Source organism: Anas platyrhynchos, chromosome 1 (assembly GCF_047663525.1).
Source record: "Anas platyrhynchos isolate ZD024472 breed Pekin duck chromosome 1, IASCAAS_PekinDuck_T2T, whole genome shotgun sequence".
NCBI lineage: Eukaryota > Metazoa > Chordata > Aves > Anseriformes > Anatidae > Anas > Anas platyrhynchos.
In genome coordinates, this window is record NC_092587.1 from 64,546,457 (window position 1) to 64,561,614 (window position 15,158).

At 46.1% G+C, this 15,158-nt stretch overlaps 1 protein-coding gene across 3 annotated transcripts in view; it reads right to left on the bottom strand.

The window, feature by feature from the left end:
• Positions 1–11,555, bottom strand: part of CACNA2D4 (calcium voltage-gated channel auxiliary subunit alpha2delta 4) — a 108,919-nt gene extending 97,364 nt beyond the window's left edge. For 2 of the 3 annotated variants that reach the window (XM_072039794.1, XM_072039789.1), the window contains exons 1-5: positions 10,665–10,817; positions 10,295–10,376; positions 3,854–3,970; positions 2,308–2,367; positions 507–669 (exon numbers count right to left, since the gene is read on the bottom strand). In XM_072039794.1, the coding sequence (XP_071895895.1) occupies positions 507–669; positions 2,308–2,367; positions 3,854–3,892 (262 nt within the window). In that variant the 5' untranslated portion in view covers positions 3,893–3,970; positions 10,295–10,376; positions 10,665–10,817. Of the gene's footprint in view, positions 1–506; positions 670–2,307; positions 2,368–3,853; positions 3,971–10,294; positions 10,377–10,664; positions 10,818–11,281 lie in introns of those variants that run through there. The other variant, XM_072039791.1, reaches the window with a different exon arrangement.
• Positions 11,556–15,158: the final 3,603 nt, after the last annotated feature.

Sequence of the window (15,158 nt, forward strand, 5' to 3'; positions counted from 1 at the left end):
GCAGCAGCAGTTGTGAGCTGCTTCCCCTTGTGAATACAATCACTGGGAGCTCAGAGTGTTCCCATGAGGTGTTAGGGCCTCAGAACACAAAGGTGAAATCAAATTTTCTCAGCTGAAATCAATTTTATCATTAACACCTAAAGACCTTGATAGATCTGACCCTTTGTACAGAATAGCAATTTCCAATAAATTTACATCACAGTTCATTTCACAGCTCCTTTGTTTGAGTAGATGGACCCTAACAGACTATGCTGCCTGCCTAAGACAGAGGACTGTGCATCATTAGAGGTCTCCCAAGAGCTGGTTATACCTAAGCCCTCTCACAGTGACAGACTGAAATACAGACATGATCGTGCCTTGGAACAATGCCTTTCCAGGCTTTTTTTTTTCTTCTTCTTCTTTTTTTTCTTTTTTCCTTCCCATCCTTCATTTTGGTGTTATTACTCCCTGGTAGTTTCCACAGCAACATATTAGCAGTGTGAAAGTAAAGGCCAGTGGTCCATTACCTTTGTTGTAGACATTGGTGGGGAGCTGGATATCGCTGTATGTTGTGTTCACCAGCAGGTTATTGAAGTGTTCATTTGGCTCCAGAATGAATTCATCTCCAAGCTCCACGTAATTGTCATTTTCATCCTTCTCATTAATCAGGAGGGAGTTGTAGTAATCAAACTGTTGATGAAGACAATGGAAAAGGGAAAGGCAATGAGAGAGAATGACATACATTTTTATCAATATTGCCTGGAAAAAAACAAAAACCAAAACACACCGACAACACAAAAAATGAAAGAACACTTTAAACAATAAAAATGGGACATCTGGAGAATCTGGGCTTCGAATAGGATCAAGATGAGCAACAAATGATAGCCATTACCAAACGAAAAGTGTAAAGCTGCCCAAATGATGGTTTCTGCCCAATTTCTTATTGTCAGGTACCCATGTTACTTGCAAGCATGGTCATAGCCAGCAGCCGAAGAGCCACCTAAGAGCAAAGGGACACAGTGACAGATTCCCATGGTCCCTCAGCACTATTTGAATTTCTAGCTGGAGAGGTGGAGTATCTCAGTGTATCTGGCTCACAGGTTTACTACAGGACATGCCTACGCTGATCCTAATTGTCCAGCCTCTACAGCTGTTGTCTACTGGATTTAACTCCTAATGCATGTCCAGCCAGGGTTATCCCCTCACTGTGACTCCAAGCAGCAGGAGCTCACCCAGAGCAAAGGACAGAGTGGAAAGTGCTTGAAGACAGCACCATTTTCCTCCGTGAAGTCCCAGTGGGGATTTAGCATCTACGGATGCATTAGTATCTCAAGGATAGTCTCCACCCTTGGACAACAGCTGATTTTATAGTGTTTTATTCATCTTACCTGAGGGGAATGATATTTAGGGATATTCAAGCATTACCAGTATTCAGGGGTGTGAATAGGGCCAAGAGCCTTGACTCACTGTGAAAGTAGATGACCTAAGTAGCATGACCATAAAGTGATTCTTAAACACAGAGGTAAAAGAGGCAAAACTGATAAGGTAGCTTGGTTTCAAGAAGGGTTTTCATTCCTTGCCTTTTCCAACATTGACAGTTGTACTTGCAGGGGTAGCTTGTACTTCTTCTACACACTGAGTGTTTGTAGTATGGATAATGGACTTCATTAATCAGAGTTTTCACTCCAATTTCCTTCACGAGCAATAATCCCTTAGCTTAGTTACAAACAGTTATTAAGAGAAAGCCAATTATCCTAATTGCATGGACAGAACTAAACTGTCATCCAATGGGAAGTCCTGATGCACGCATGTCTGCAGGGTAGAGAAAAGATGATTGGAACTGGTGAGAAATTCTTCTCACTTGGATTCACGGTTTGCTATGGGAATTTGTAACATTATGGCCTTTGCAACAGCACCCTCCTCATTGCTCGTACACCCTTGATTTTTAGCTCATTCTCCAGGGAAGTAACTCAGGAAGCACCAGCTAATTTGCACTAACGTGTATAACAGAGTAATAACTCTGTTGTGCCATCAGGGTATTGCCAATAACATCGTGCAGCCCAGTGTCTTCCCAAATCCTTCCCATTCCTGGGCCAAAGGGACTAACCTTGTAGGTGTTGCTAGGCTTGGGATCTTCCAAGGGAGTTGCACTTGTTTCTAGACAAGCTGAATGTCCTGAAGACAAAGAAACTCTTAACCTGGCTGCTAGACAGATGTTAAGCATGCTATGCCAAGTGTTAAAGGTGAGAGGGTGCTGCTAGACCAGCCTTTGGGCTGGTCCCTCTGAGGATATGAGCCATATTTTGCCACTGATGGTGATAAACTTACCTCCAGCGAGGAGTTGTACTCATGGTTCAGATCTGCATCCTCTGCTGCTTCCACCAACCGCTAATGCAAACAGATAAAGAAAGAGGAGGGATGCTGTGGGAAGTCCCCAGAAACTTTTTTACCACTATCAGGAATTCACATAGTGAGAAGACGTGACCACTTCCCTTCACTACAACACAGTCACGGGGCTAAAACCCCTCTTCTCTACTTCCTTTCCTGCTGACCTGCCATGCTGTGCCACAGCTTTACAACTCGGAAGGTGTATTCACAACTATTTCTGGCTGAGTGTATTCACACCTGCTTACCCTGGAGTCCCTATTAGACCCCAAGCGATCTCAGGCATCACAGGACATGCACACACAAACAGAAACGTGTCCAGACAACAGACATATCTCATTTTCCATGAGCCTTTCCAAAAAGCCGTGGGAAAAGCATCCCAGACCCAGCCTGATGTCAGTATCTTGTCAAAGGAAAACGCCTTGTGGGAGTCTCAGCCTGCTTTTGTTACTGAAACACCATGACTTGATTTCATAGAGGGCCCAGCGAGGCTAGGGCCATTTATAAGCTTTTACCATCTATGGGTGCCAGTATAAGCACTAGTATTCTCCAGCATGATGCTTCAGGGCACCAATTCTCACTTCGCACAGACTGGGGAGGAATCCAGCTAAACATGCACATGTTTTCAGAGTTACACAATTAGTGACAGTCTCAGCAAAGCTACTTTTTGTTCCTTCACAAAGGGTAAGGCAATCCAAACACTGGAAAAGGCTGGCTGTGAATTTAATGTTATGGGCCAAAGCCCTGGCTCTAACTATGCCCACATTTCACTTTGAGAGTTAAATGATGTGTTTCTGGATGGCTTTTCCACATTAGATGCCTTAAACAGTCAAGGCTCTGTGACTACAGAAATAGGCTTTTTATAGTGGGTAAATATAAGGGAATATGATAGACCCTTAGATGCAAGAAGTAAGAGGGGCCGTAACGATTACCTGCTCTGGCCTCCGACACAGCAACATCCTAAGTCCACTTGCCACCTTCTCCGTGTTTCCCCCTGTATGCAGCTGGAAATCCAAGCGCCTTCCTTGCAGCTCGTGTTCAGGGGCTGCAGGAATTTCCCCTGAGCCACACACACCGCCGAAACAAGCTACCAGTCTTCAATGGCCAGTGGGCATCGTGCAAGGATGAACTTTATTCCCACTTGCAATAGGCTTTTTTCCCCCCTCGCTCTTTAAACAGCTACAGAATTAAACATCTTTCCTCCTAAGAGCGTTCGTTCCCTCATATTTATTCCTAGACTTTGTTTTTATCTTATTTCTTACTCTGGGCTGACGGAGAAGCCAGCATTCCCTTGTCTGAACGCCCACGCCCTCCCACCAGCGTCTACTTAAAGCTCAGAAGGAGCCAGCTGCACCAGCAGGCGCTCGCTTGGGCGAGGAAGTCCTCGTGCTACCTCTGCGCCCACGCGCTCCTGGTGCAGGCAGGAGGAGGGGGACTGCCGTGGGGCCACCAGGAGGGGACTTCCTTCCCGCAGCCCCCCTGGTCGTACCTCAACAGCTTCGACCTTCCTGCGGAGCATGCTCTCCATCTGCTCCGAGAACTTCTTCACCAGCTCCAAGCCATCCACCTCTTTGATCTTCAGAGTCGGCTCCACGTCTTTGTACTTCTGCCCAAGGGAAAGCAGAAAATGCTGCTGAGCAGGAGGCCCATAAGGAGAGGGTGAGACTATTACTGTCAGCTGGGTATTGCCGTGGGTAAAGAAAGGTGCCTTGAAGGAACCGGCCTGATTTACCACCACCTCCCATCATTGCATTTCCTCCCTTTATACGTTGTAATTTGGGAGCATGCAGATCATTGACCAGAACACAAAGCACTCTAATTCAAAGCAACCGATCCAATTATGAGCTTGTGGCCATTGAAAAAAGTGATGTACCTAGGAATTGTGAGTGTGGCTACTTCATGCCATCTCCACTGGGAGAGACACGATAAGGAGGAGGACCTGGATCTGACAGTTTCAGAGCTAAACAGTTTCTTCTGGCCATGTACATTGTAGGCATTAAAAACCTGAGAATACTCCTAAACTGGATAATTGTAAGTTACTTCCCTACGCCTGCCCCTTTGAGACTGCATACAATAGTCTTTATATCTTCTTTTCAAAAAAGTCCTAACACTAACAGGGATAAGCAGAAAGAAGGGGGCAAAAGACCTACAATGGTCTTTTTATTATTTTTTGATTAACATTAATAATAATAATAATAATAAAAAAGACAGAGCCTTGTCTTCCTGGCAATGAAACTGTTCAGTGGAAGTGTAGAGGCAAATGACTGGATTTCCCTGGTCCCTCATCATCACTTCTCTCTGCAGTATGTACACATCCCCTCCATCTCCATGTTGCACTAGCAGCAATCTCAGGCAGGGCTGCGCTTCTTGTGCTGGTACAAAATGAGGAGGTGAAAAGGGTGAGGGGATGGCAGGGGCTTTAGCAGCACTTTTCAATTCAGAAGTGAGGGGGAAAGACTTTGCATGTCTTGAGGATGAGCACGCAGAGCTCCTTTTGCTCAAGCAGCTCACTGACCATCAGGGAAGGCAGCTGAGAAGAAGCAGAGTGAAAAATGCCTTGAGGATGGGGCAGGCTGAGGATGTCAGACAGAAATAGCAGCAGCATCCCGCCTGCAGCATGCACGGCAGAGCTGCTAGCTCTGCCTGGTGTGATTAACAGCGAGGGTTTTACTGGATTAAAAATGCCAGGCCTCACATCCCCTCTGCTGCAGCCGGGTAGCTCGGACAGCAGGGGATGAGGAGGAAGAGGTCAGGATGAGCACAAAGGTTAGCCCAACCACGCCGCCGAAAGAGGGATGTGCAACGGCCCCCTGAGCCAGGGCCCTGGCTGATGACGAGACCGCAGCACACATCCCAGCTGGTGCCTGTCCCACTTAGCTCGGTGTCATGGTTTCATCGGGAGGGAGGTGATCCCTGCCACGCCACGCTTTAATCGGGCCCTCCTCGGCGGGAGGAGAGTAATCTCTCCTGGGTGAGCTGGCGAAGGGGAGGCTGCACCAGCACATGCCTTACACAGCGACCTGCCGTTGTTTGCCTTGAATTAAAAGAAGCAAAGCTCGTGCCTCTCAATTATATTTAATGTGCTTTTGACACATTGACAAGTAGAGGTTAACAAAGAAAAAGCGATCACAAGCAAGCATGAGCAGCCTGCTAATATCATACACATCTCAGCCCTGGGAACTAGCCAGTGCTGGGAAGGTGTGGCAAAAGAAATGTTCCCTGCAAAATTTCAGTTGGCTATTGTGAGGGATAAACCTGGTTTGGGCTCAGATCCCCTTTGAGCTTTTTTCCTACAAAGGATCCAGCAAGCTATTTTATATCTATATTCCTGGTTCTAAAGTCTCCTGCTATTAATGAGTATTTATTGCAAGAGTTCCTAGAGGTAGGCAACAGGACACCTGTTATTTCAGTGCTATCACCAGATGCCATGGCAGAAAGATGGTGAGCATCAATGCTGGCGCTTGTAGACAACCAAACACAGCCCAAGTTTAGGGCTCTGGTTATCAGATCACTGTATTTTATGGCATGGGAATCAGCCACAGGCTAGGGAGAACTGACTGAAGAGATCTGATGTAAAGAAGGGACCAAATATGCAACTGAAATAACAGATCTTCTCACATACATCTAGCGCCTTACTCCCTTAAAAGAAGGAGGACAATTCATTACGCTTCTCCTTCCGTGGGGGTGGCAATTTAAAAGCGGAAGATCCAGAATTCAGAATCCAAAGTTTTATCTGTGAACTGAGATGTCACCAAATATATTTTCTCGTTCCCACCTCCATGAAATTAAGCCCATTGAAGTATGTAGTGTTGCATTACTCACTGCTAGTGAAACTATATTAAGAGTGTGAAAGACGTTCCTTTCATCTTTACCCAGAAAAATGTCTTGACTGTACTTATTTGTCTGTTCTTTGCCATGTAGTTGTTTATAGTGCTTTCTAGTAATTACACAGCTGGAGCAGAGCCCTACTGTCCTTTCTCAGCCCTATCCACCAGGGAAAGCAATTGGCACTTCAACCTTAGAAGGAAGCAGGAGTTAATTCTCAGAAACATTTATAATGCATTGTTAACATCGCAGGGGGAAAATTAACTTTGGGGCCCGCTGAGGCCAATTGGTGTTTGTTTCACTCAGAGGCAAGCCAAGCCCTGGGGAGAAGAGGAGAACCACCTTGGGGACCCTCTTTGCATGCCTGCAGTTGGTGGCCCCAGGCCTTCGGTGACTCTGGTAGCCAACAGCAGCAGCAGGACAGAGGTGAGCAGGCCTAATAACCCACACGTTCAGGATCTGCTTCACTCCAGCTGTTTCCCTCTGCTGTCCTAGACCCCATCCAACATTTTGGCACACATCCATCATCAGCAAGGCAGGCTGATGTGCCAGGCAGGCATACAAGCTTGTCTTGATCCCTGCTGCGCAATGGTCAAGAGAATGCAACAAATGCTTCAGCCATCAAGTCAGAGCAACTCTTAGGCTTTTGCTACCTCTGTGAGGTTTAATTTGATCACATCTTGTCTGCTCAGGACTGAGAGCCACCTGGGGGCTTTCTCAAAGCTCCCTGGTCCAGGGTGAGAACCCACCCTCGTGGATTCAAAGACAGCTGCTGGCTCACCAGGACTCAGTGAGCAATAAAACCTGGCAGGAAACTGAGTGTTTGGGTTTGCAATGTGACATTTAGTTTATTCTGAAGGAAAAAAAAAAATAACACAGAACCCCCAGAGGAATCCAAACAAACTGTGTAAACCACAACAGGAAATTTATGCCAAATTAAGAGAAGGTTTACATGCAAAACATTCAGGTAACTGAGGAATTACGGCTCTCAGAACAATAAACTAGTTACACCATACCTATCAGGCACAAGGGAAACATAAAGTCAACTTTGAAAGGTACTGTTTGTTTGTGTTTTCTCAAAGAGAAAATACCCATTGATTTAAACAAGCCCCAAGGAAAGAGCTGTCTGGCGCTCGGCACTGCATTCCCCACCCTTGTGCTGGCCTGCACATACTAACCCACAAAGAAATATTTCATGTGAGCAAGAGGCAATGGCCCCAAAATGAGAAAGGCATTTGGGGAGCACACACATTTGAATTTCCAGGGTGCATTTTTCTCCCCTGGCTGGACTTCTCTGTAGTCTGTGCACCAGGGCAGTGATCCCCATAAAGCCATTTGGAGTCTGCAAAGGTTTATCTGTGAGAAGCATGAAGCATGGAAAAAGCTGCCTGTTAGTAAGAGGTTGGTCTGCAGAATTGTATCAGGGCTCAGAGGGAGCCCTCCTGGGCAGTTTCTGGTTTGAGATGCTGATTTGTCCAACTCAGAGCTTGCTGAGGCTGATAGAAGGACTGAAGATGTGGGTGCTGGCTGTTCCTCCCCTCTTTTCCATTATCCCATGAAAACAGAGAGAAATGAAAGCTTAAGGAGGGGGACTTGAAGGGTGAAAGGTAAGCCTGACCTCTCAGAACTGCTTCGGCCAGGGTAGGGCAGGACATGCATTTGGGAGATGACTCTGATGGAGTGTAGACAGAGGTAGGCTGGATCAAGCTCATCTTTTCCCCCCTGCTGGAAGTGGTGACAGTGACTCACTGGAGGACATTTCCTCTCTGAATCATGGGTGACACTGTCCTGTTCTGTGCTTTGCACAACCTCTGGACCCCACTATCTGCCTGTGCTGCATCCAGACCCCAGGATATGCTCTTGCAATTCAGACACCTTCAACTCTACGAGAAGGAACCTGGACTGGGGCAGGCACATGTCATTTTATAAGGCCAAAGGTCTGCAGGTCACCAGCAAAAAATAGCTCTGCCTCAACTCCTCTCGAGACAAACGCTAGGTTGGATTTGGCTAGATTCAGACTTCTTTTTTCATCAGTTTTCTTTTCTTTCAGTGAATTATACTAAAAGCTGATGGTTATGATTTTTTTTTTCCTCCTCCAAAATCCAGTTGCTGTGACTGTCACTCCTAGTCACAGAATCACAGAATTTCTAGGTTGGAAGAGACCTCAAGATCATCGAGCCCAACCTCTAACCTAACACTAACAGTCCCCACTAAACCATATCCCTAAGCTCTACATCTAAACGTCTTTTAAAGACTTCTAGGGATGGTGACTCCACATAGTGGTTCTGTACCAACCTCCACAGGTCTCCTGCAACCCCTACCTCCAAACAAGATCAAGATCCCAAGAGACAAAGCATGCAGTGTGGACAGAAGGAGGTAAAAGGACCCAGTGCATCATCTCCAGAGGACCAATGCAGCACAGCTATCTATCTCAACACTGGCCTCTCTGTGCCGTGGCTGCCATCCTTGGCCTCCACCATTAAGTTTCAGTGATTAAATTTAAATTCATTTTCAAGCTACAACCTGTTCTCCATAGCCCCACTGACTTCTGGACCTTAAAAAATGTGAACTCTTAGTCTGTTAAGAACAGTACCCACAGAAATAGTGCAGGCTGGCTGTGTTCAAGCAGCAAGAAAACAGGGACAGCAGTATTTCTTCAAAATATAAAGTAGCACCGTTGACACCTTCCAGAAAAAAAATCTGGTATCTGCAGTCTTTGCTGGACAGCAAATACCTATCCAGCATGAGGCACAGATATCTAACTATCAGATAACCCTAACTTGTGTGTCCTGCACACCAGAGGTGCCATAACATATCACTTTGGCTCTAGCACTACCACTTGGGAAACCTATGGTAGAAAAGGCACTGCATATACACCATCAAAACTGCTAAAACCCAAACATTTGCTTGTGCCAATATCACAACCACAGCTGCCTCATGATTAGGCCATTAGGTACCCATATCCAGGCTGACAAATTTTTGTGGTATGGTTGTGCGTTCCTCTTACGGACTTGTAATCAGCACAGACCTTTGTGACAAATGCTAAAGGCCTTTCTCAGCTCAGGCTAGCAAAGATGATGCTGCAGAAGCCTCCCCCTTCCTACAGGGAGAAAGCAGCACCGTGAGGACAGGGGAACAGGAGGGTTCATCAGCAAGGCAACTCAAATAATAACCAGATTTTTATTTGCATATGTACTGGGATGTGGGTGGTATTAGGAAAAAAAAAATAAATCAGATGCCCAAAAGGACTAAGAGGCAAAGCATGGCTTGTGTTGGCCAGAGAAAGACAAAGGATCTGGAATTCCACATGGGGTGGAGAAACGTGTGCTCAGGTGTGTTCAGAAGCCACCAGGTCTCTGGAATAGCAATCATGGGGGCTGATTAATACAGCCTGCCGCAGCTTTGGGCAGAGGTCATTAAGATAGAAAGAGGAGCAGCCATTCACCTCCGACTTAAGGAATCAAAGGCTACGGGGCAAATTCTCTTTGGGTGCAAACAGGAAAATTTAATTAAAGTCCCTGGAGCCACAACCTTCAGAACAACGGTGTCTGTTTTTCAGGACATGTCCCTCAGAGACCCTGTGCAAAGGGTAGTTTTAAAGACAATTCAAAGAGGGGAAAGTGCCTTGATGAGTCACTGGTGTGGGACAGAAGAGGAAGCAGGAATAAACAGGAGTATCTGCTGGAGAGCTGCAGGAGGGGACAGTGGGGTGGTGACGAGCAGATGAGTGATGAGCAGGCAGAGAGGGACTGATGGGAGGACTGAAAGGCCAGTATGAGAGGGAGTGAAGTGATCACAGGGAAAGCTTGACAAGTACTTTGAAGAGTTTTTGTTTTTTTTTTTTTAAACAATTGGACAATTTAGGTGGCATTTGGCCATAGCTGGTGAAGGCAGGAAAGGCATGAAGTAGATCACCCTCTCTGCAGTTCAGCGTAGCTATGGGACATTTCTTATCATGGATATGAACCCACATAGTTTTAAAAGTTAGCTAGAGAACTGCATGCTTGCCTTCTTCCACCCCAGATTTTCTGTGGAGGGAGTTAGGTTGGAAGGTTACATGGGGAGAAACAGCAAGGCCAGAGGAATCGTCACAGCTGTCGCCTACCTTCTGCAGCAGGAGAGAGCCTGAATACTTGGTCACAATGGAGTACAGCTCCCCACCAAAGGCATCCGCCCAAGACTTCACCCTAAAAAGAGGAAAATCAATATTAATAATGCAAAGGCAATAGGACTGCCTACTTCTTCAGACAGTAACAATTCCATCTTCCTAAGTATGAAGCTTCCTTTATTTCTCTGAACCTCTACAGTGAGAATGATAACACTTTTTTTCCAGCCTGCTTGTGAGACAAGCAGCGATAGAAGCAAGAGATGGTGGTCTTGAATATTCAGCCTCAAGACACTGGCCAGCAGGTAGCACCATGAAGTTCTACTTGTCTCGGCCACTGCCTGCTGACTCAGAGTGAAATCTGTCTCACCTAACTCCAGAGGTCCTAAAGTTGCATATTTGGTCTTAGATATCGTCTAGCTTCCTCTGTTTAAGCAAAACAAATAGCTCTCTGGAGACACTTATCTTCTCTGATTACAGACAGAGCCTAGAATGAAGGGGCAGACACCAAACGTCAGGACAGCTGAACAGAAATAAGCATCAGCACTGAAGGAAGTTCTCAGGACTCAGCCCTGAACTCAGCTGCTAGAGCTGCGTGGGGCAGAGGCTAACGAGGCAGATGAATCCACTGCTCTCAGAGGAGGTACTACAGCTTCATAATGCCAGAGGAGATTATGCACCTCCTCATTGTAAAACGCTACTCGCATTTGTGCCATCCTGTAAATAACTGATGATAGCAATACCACATGGAGAACATAAGGATGCTGAAGAGCAGCCTGAACACTGAGCCATCCAAATGAAAATAGATGGCTCTCATAATTGACAGAGCACTTCATCAGAAATCTGTTACATGATTCACATTAGGCAGTTCCACCTACATGCAGTTCCTTCAGCAAGGATTCACTTAAGAGAGATTTATTTAATGGAATAAACGGTCTTCTCTGCTTACCAGAAAATACCACTTATTTATGGGCTGCAGAGTCTTACCTAAGGCTCTAAGTGGATGCCTCCTGGCACCCAGCAGGCTTTAACCCCAGGGCCTGATGGCCCAGCACATCACACCATTTTTATGGCAGAATAATATTCAGATATAAAGATGAGCTCCAGAGCAAAGCCAGTGCAGTAATAGTGGAATAATCCTTATCCTAAGACTTATACTAGGGAAGTCTGCCTGCTCAGGGTCCTCAATGGCAAGTGCAGGCTGATGGGCAGCCATGGGTTGGGATTTAGAGCCTCTGTAAGACTTCTGCTCTCAACAGCACCTCTCTTCACTGTCTATGAAGGGACCACAATGCAAGTAGGTGCCCCTTGTATCCACTCCTTAATTGGCAACAAGGCATTCATTTCTAGCTGCTAAGCGTAAACCAGCACCAGCTGAAACCAGTACAACTCCATTGTTTGGGCATCATGGGATGCATCTTACTTTGACAGCCAGGGCTTTTATCTCTTCATTTCATTCTTAGAGCAAAAAGAATACAGGAATTTGGTAGGAGACCAGGATTTATTGCTGCTTATCAGACCTATTCTACCGTACCCAGAAAAAAAAAGAAGAGGATAACACACAAAGACACCCCATGGGATGCTTTCCTGACTGCTGTAGTAACTATCTTATTGCCTGAGAATCTATGAGCCAACATTAAGTTGATGCCCCACCAGCAGCTGGTTTTACAGCTTTTATATATGAGATGTTTTGTGCTGATATTAACTAATATTCTCCAGATCTCTTCACCTTCTACTGCAGAAAGAGAGAACCTAAACATGAAGTTTGAGACAGTAATTTTATCAGGGAGATTTATTTTTACCTGTTTTCAAAATTAAAAATAAAAAAAATCAGTGGTATGTGGCCATGCCTTTTTTTGTTTTGTACTGTGTCTGTGGCCATGCATGTGACCCTCTTCCTACCAACCCTAGTAATTTTTCTACTCCGCATGGTGGAAGACTCAGGGATATTAGGTTCTGACTAGTGGGTGTAGTTGGGCAGCTTCAGCAGAACGATGCAGTTATTGAGGCAAAAGGTTTGCAATATGAGCTTAGCAATTAGTAATCAGTAGAGAAGCCAAGCACAAGGCACAGCTTCAGGGAAAACCAAGCTCCTCTGCTCAGGGAACTGCTTGGCTGTAACATTGTCAAGTCCTGGTGCCATGCATTAACATGGGATTCTCAGCTTTCACAAAAACAGGAAAGAGGGGTTTGCATTTTAGCCTTTGAGGCTATGTTGAAAGAAGCCTAAACACGTGAATGTTGAAACACGCGGCAAAAGCAGAATTCAAGGGAAAGAAAGAAAGAAAGAGTTCAGGATTGGCATAATGTCTAAGCCAGTCTCCAAAGTGTTAAGTGCTAGCTTGAGCATTCAACTCAGCAGTGACCTCTGTTTGTGACTTTTTTTTTTTTTTTAACATAAATAAGTGAGAGAAAAGGTCAGTCTACAATTCCGCTGGCTCCATGAGCTCAGGAGCAAATGGATAGAGGTGGCTGGGGCAGCCTTGAGAGGCCGAACCACACTGATATTCACCTCTCCCACCAGCATTTCTTGATGTGCCCAGCACGAACAGGCTGAGCACCCAGCCCAAACCATCCTCACAACTGCAAGCAAGCCCATGCCACGGCCAATTTATAAACAAAGCAGTGTCTGGAAGACAAGAGGAGGTGATTTGTATGGCAAACTTGCACCCCTGAAGCATTGCTAGCAATTGACCCAGCAGAATTTTGCACCCCTGGAGTTAAAGCCAAGCGACCTTTGCAAAGACATAAATAAGCTGGTGATGAACCGAGTGCGGTGCCGCAAAGCCAGGCGTGACTTAGGAGCAGAAGAGGCTGAGTTAGCTTTGTGTCACTTTACAGTGATTAGATTCAGACGGTGCTTAAAAGCTTTTAGTTTTATGTCCTCAAAATGTCCTTGTGCCATCTATGAAGCAGGTCCATTTTCTGCTGATTTACTCCCTTTGCTCCTCTGGCCAACGTGCTCTTCTCCTGAAATTTCATTTGAAAAGGGCAACTTCTGTGTTGCAGTCAAATTCATGACTGGATTTGAAACACCAGGGATTAATTCAGCTGTTGGTCTGGTTTCGGTACCAGGAGAGAAAAGCTCTTTTTCCATTGTTTATTCTTTATTCTTGTACATGAGTAAGTTCCAAATTGTGCAAAGTGACGCAACTCTTTTCTCAGTAGTAAAGGGCTATCACATTATTACCAAACACATCAGAAAAGGATTTGGTCAGAGATTGCCTGCCTGTAATCCCTGCACTTGTATTCAGTGGCGAAAACAGCAGAAAGGACAGGCTGTCTTCTTAATGCCACAGATTTCAAGGCCAAAAGGTATTTCCATGCATTTACTCTGGGCACAGAAAATCTTTTTTATTTCCTTTTTTTTTTTTTTTTTTTTTTTTTTTTTTTCTCCACAGTCCAAATTTAATTCTACCTTGATTGAATTTTATTCTACAGTTGAGGTAGATTTCTAATTTTGTTCTACAATAGAGACAGGATCTTGTTCTATGGAACGAAAGGAAAGAGGAATATTTTTAGGGAGAAACTGCCTCTTTTGCTGGGAAGTTCCCTTCAGATGGATCCCAAAGTCCTGTCTCCAGGGCCTGTTGTACAGCACAGTGACACTGCTGCAGTTTGAAGGCCGTTGTCCCCGGCTGCACAGAGAGGTGGAGGTGTGGGGGTGGGTTGGGCACCGCTCTGCACAACCTGGGCATCCCTTCTGTGAAACCCAAATGAGAAGCATTTTGCTGAGGCATTTTGGTAAGGGCAGCCAAAATGAAGGTGGTGGCAAAGTGTCCTGAGAGCCCTCTTGTGCAGCGCTTGGTAATCATGTGGGCCATGCTGGTGAGCACACCTGCAAGGGTCTTACTGAGACTTTTTGAACACAAAATGCTTTCTCAGAGTGCTGACTCTGGCTCCGGAGGACTTGGGTCAGTCTAGAGGACATAGCTCTTTCTGAAACTCGATGGCAGCAGTCTCCTCCCAGCACTAACCCCTTCCCCGTGCAGACCAACCCATCCCAGCCCTAGAGAAGATGCCCCCCAAGCACTTTTACCAACCACCTTGCTGACGTTTTTAATCCTTACAGGATTTAACTTGCCTAAATCAGCTTAACAAGGTGAGGTTTCCACAAGCTCAGCTTGCTGGGCCCTGTTAGCCTGCTGGTGGACACCGAGGTGGAGCAGAGTGGCAAGACAAGGTGATGTGGTTCCCATCCTCTATTCAGCCTCCCTGCTAGCATTCATTGACACGAATTTGAACACACGAATAAATACGAGCGTGTATCACGCAGGCCGCATGTGTGCACCAGTGAACCCTTTCTTTTTTCAGCCCCCAGCACAGCAGGCTAGCACAGGGATCAGTACCAGTGATATATAACAGTAAGAGCCGCAGACCTTGCTCTGCACAATCTGGCTCAAGCATTCAGGAGAAGGCTCATCACCCTAACACGCCACACCTATGGGTCCCCAGGCCGTATCCTGGCCAGCACAGTGTCCCTGCAAGCACCCAGAGAGCAGCCCTCAGCACAGGCTCTGAGGCTGCCTGTGTTTGCCTTCATGGCCAAATTGCCTGGGCTAGGGATTTGTGAACGTGCCTGTACACTGCCTTTGCCTTCTACCGCCCAACACAGCAAGTGGGGCATTAAAAGATGTCCAAGTGCTCATTTAGAGCAGATGGGTGTCACTGCCTTGCTTAGCGAGCAGAGAAAACGATGCTTCGGCATCAGCGCTGGAGCTGGGAACCGAATCCATGGCTCCGATGCCCGTGTCCTCTCCAGGGGTCATCACTGCCACCTTTCACAACGCCTTGAGGAAATGCCAGCCCCCTCCCACCCCACACCGCGATGCGAGGCAAGCACTCACGTCTCCAGTGGTATCTT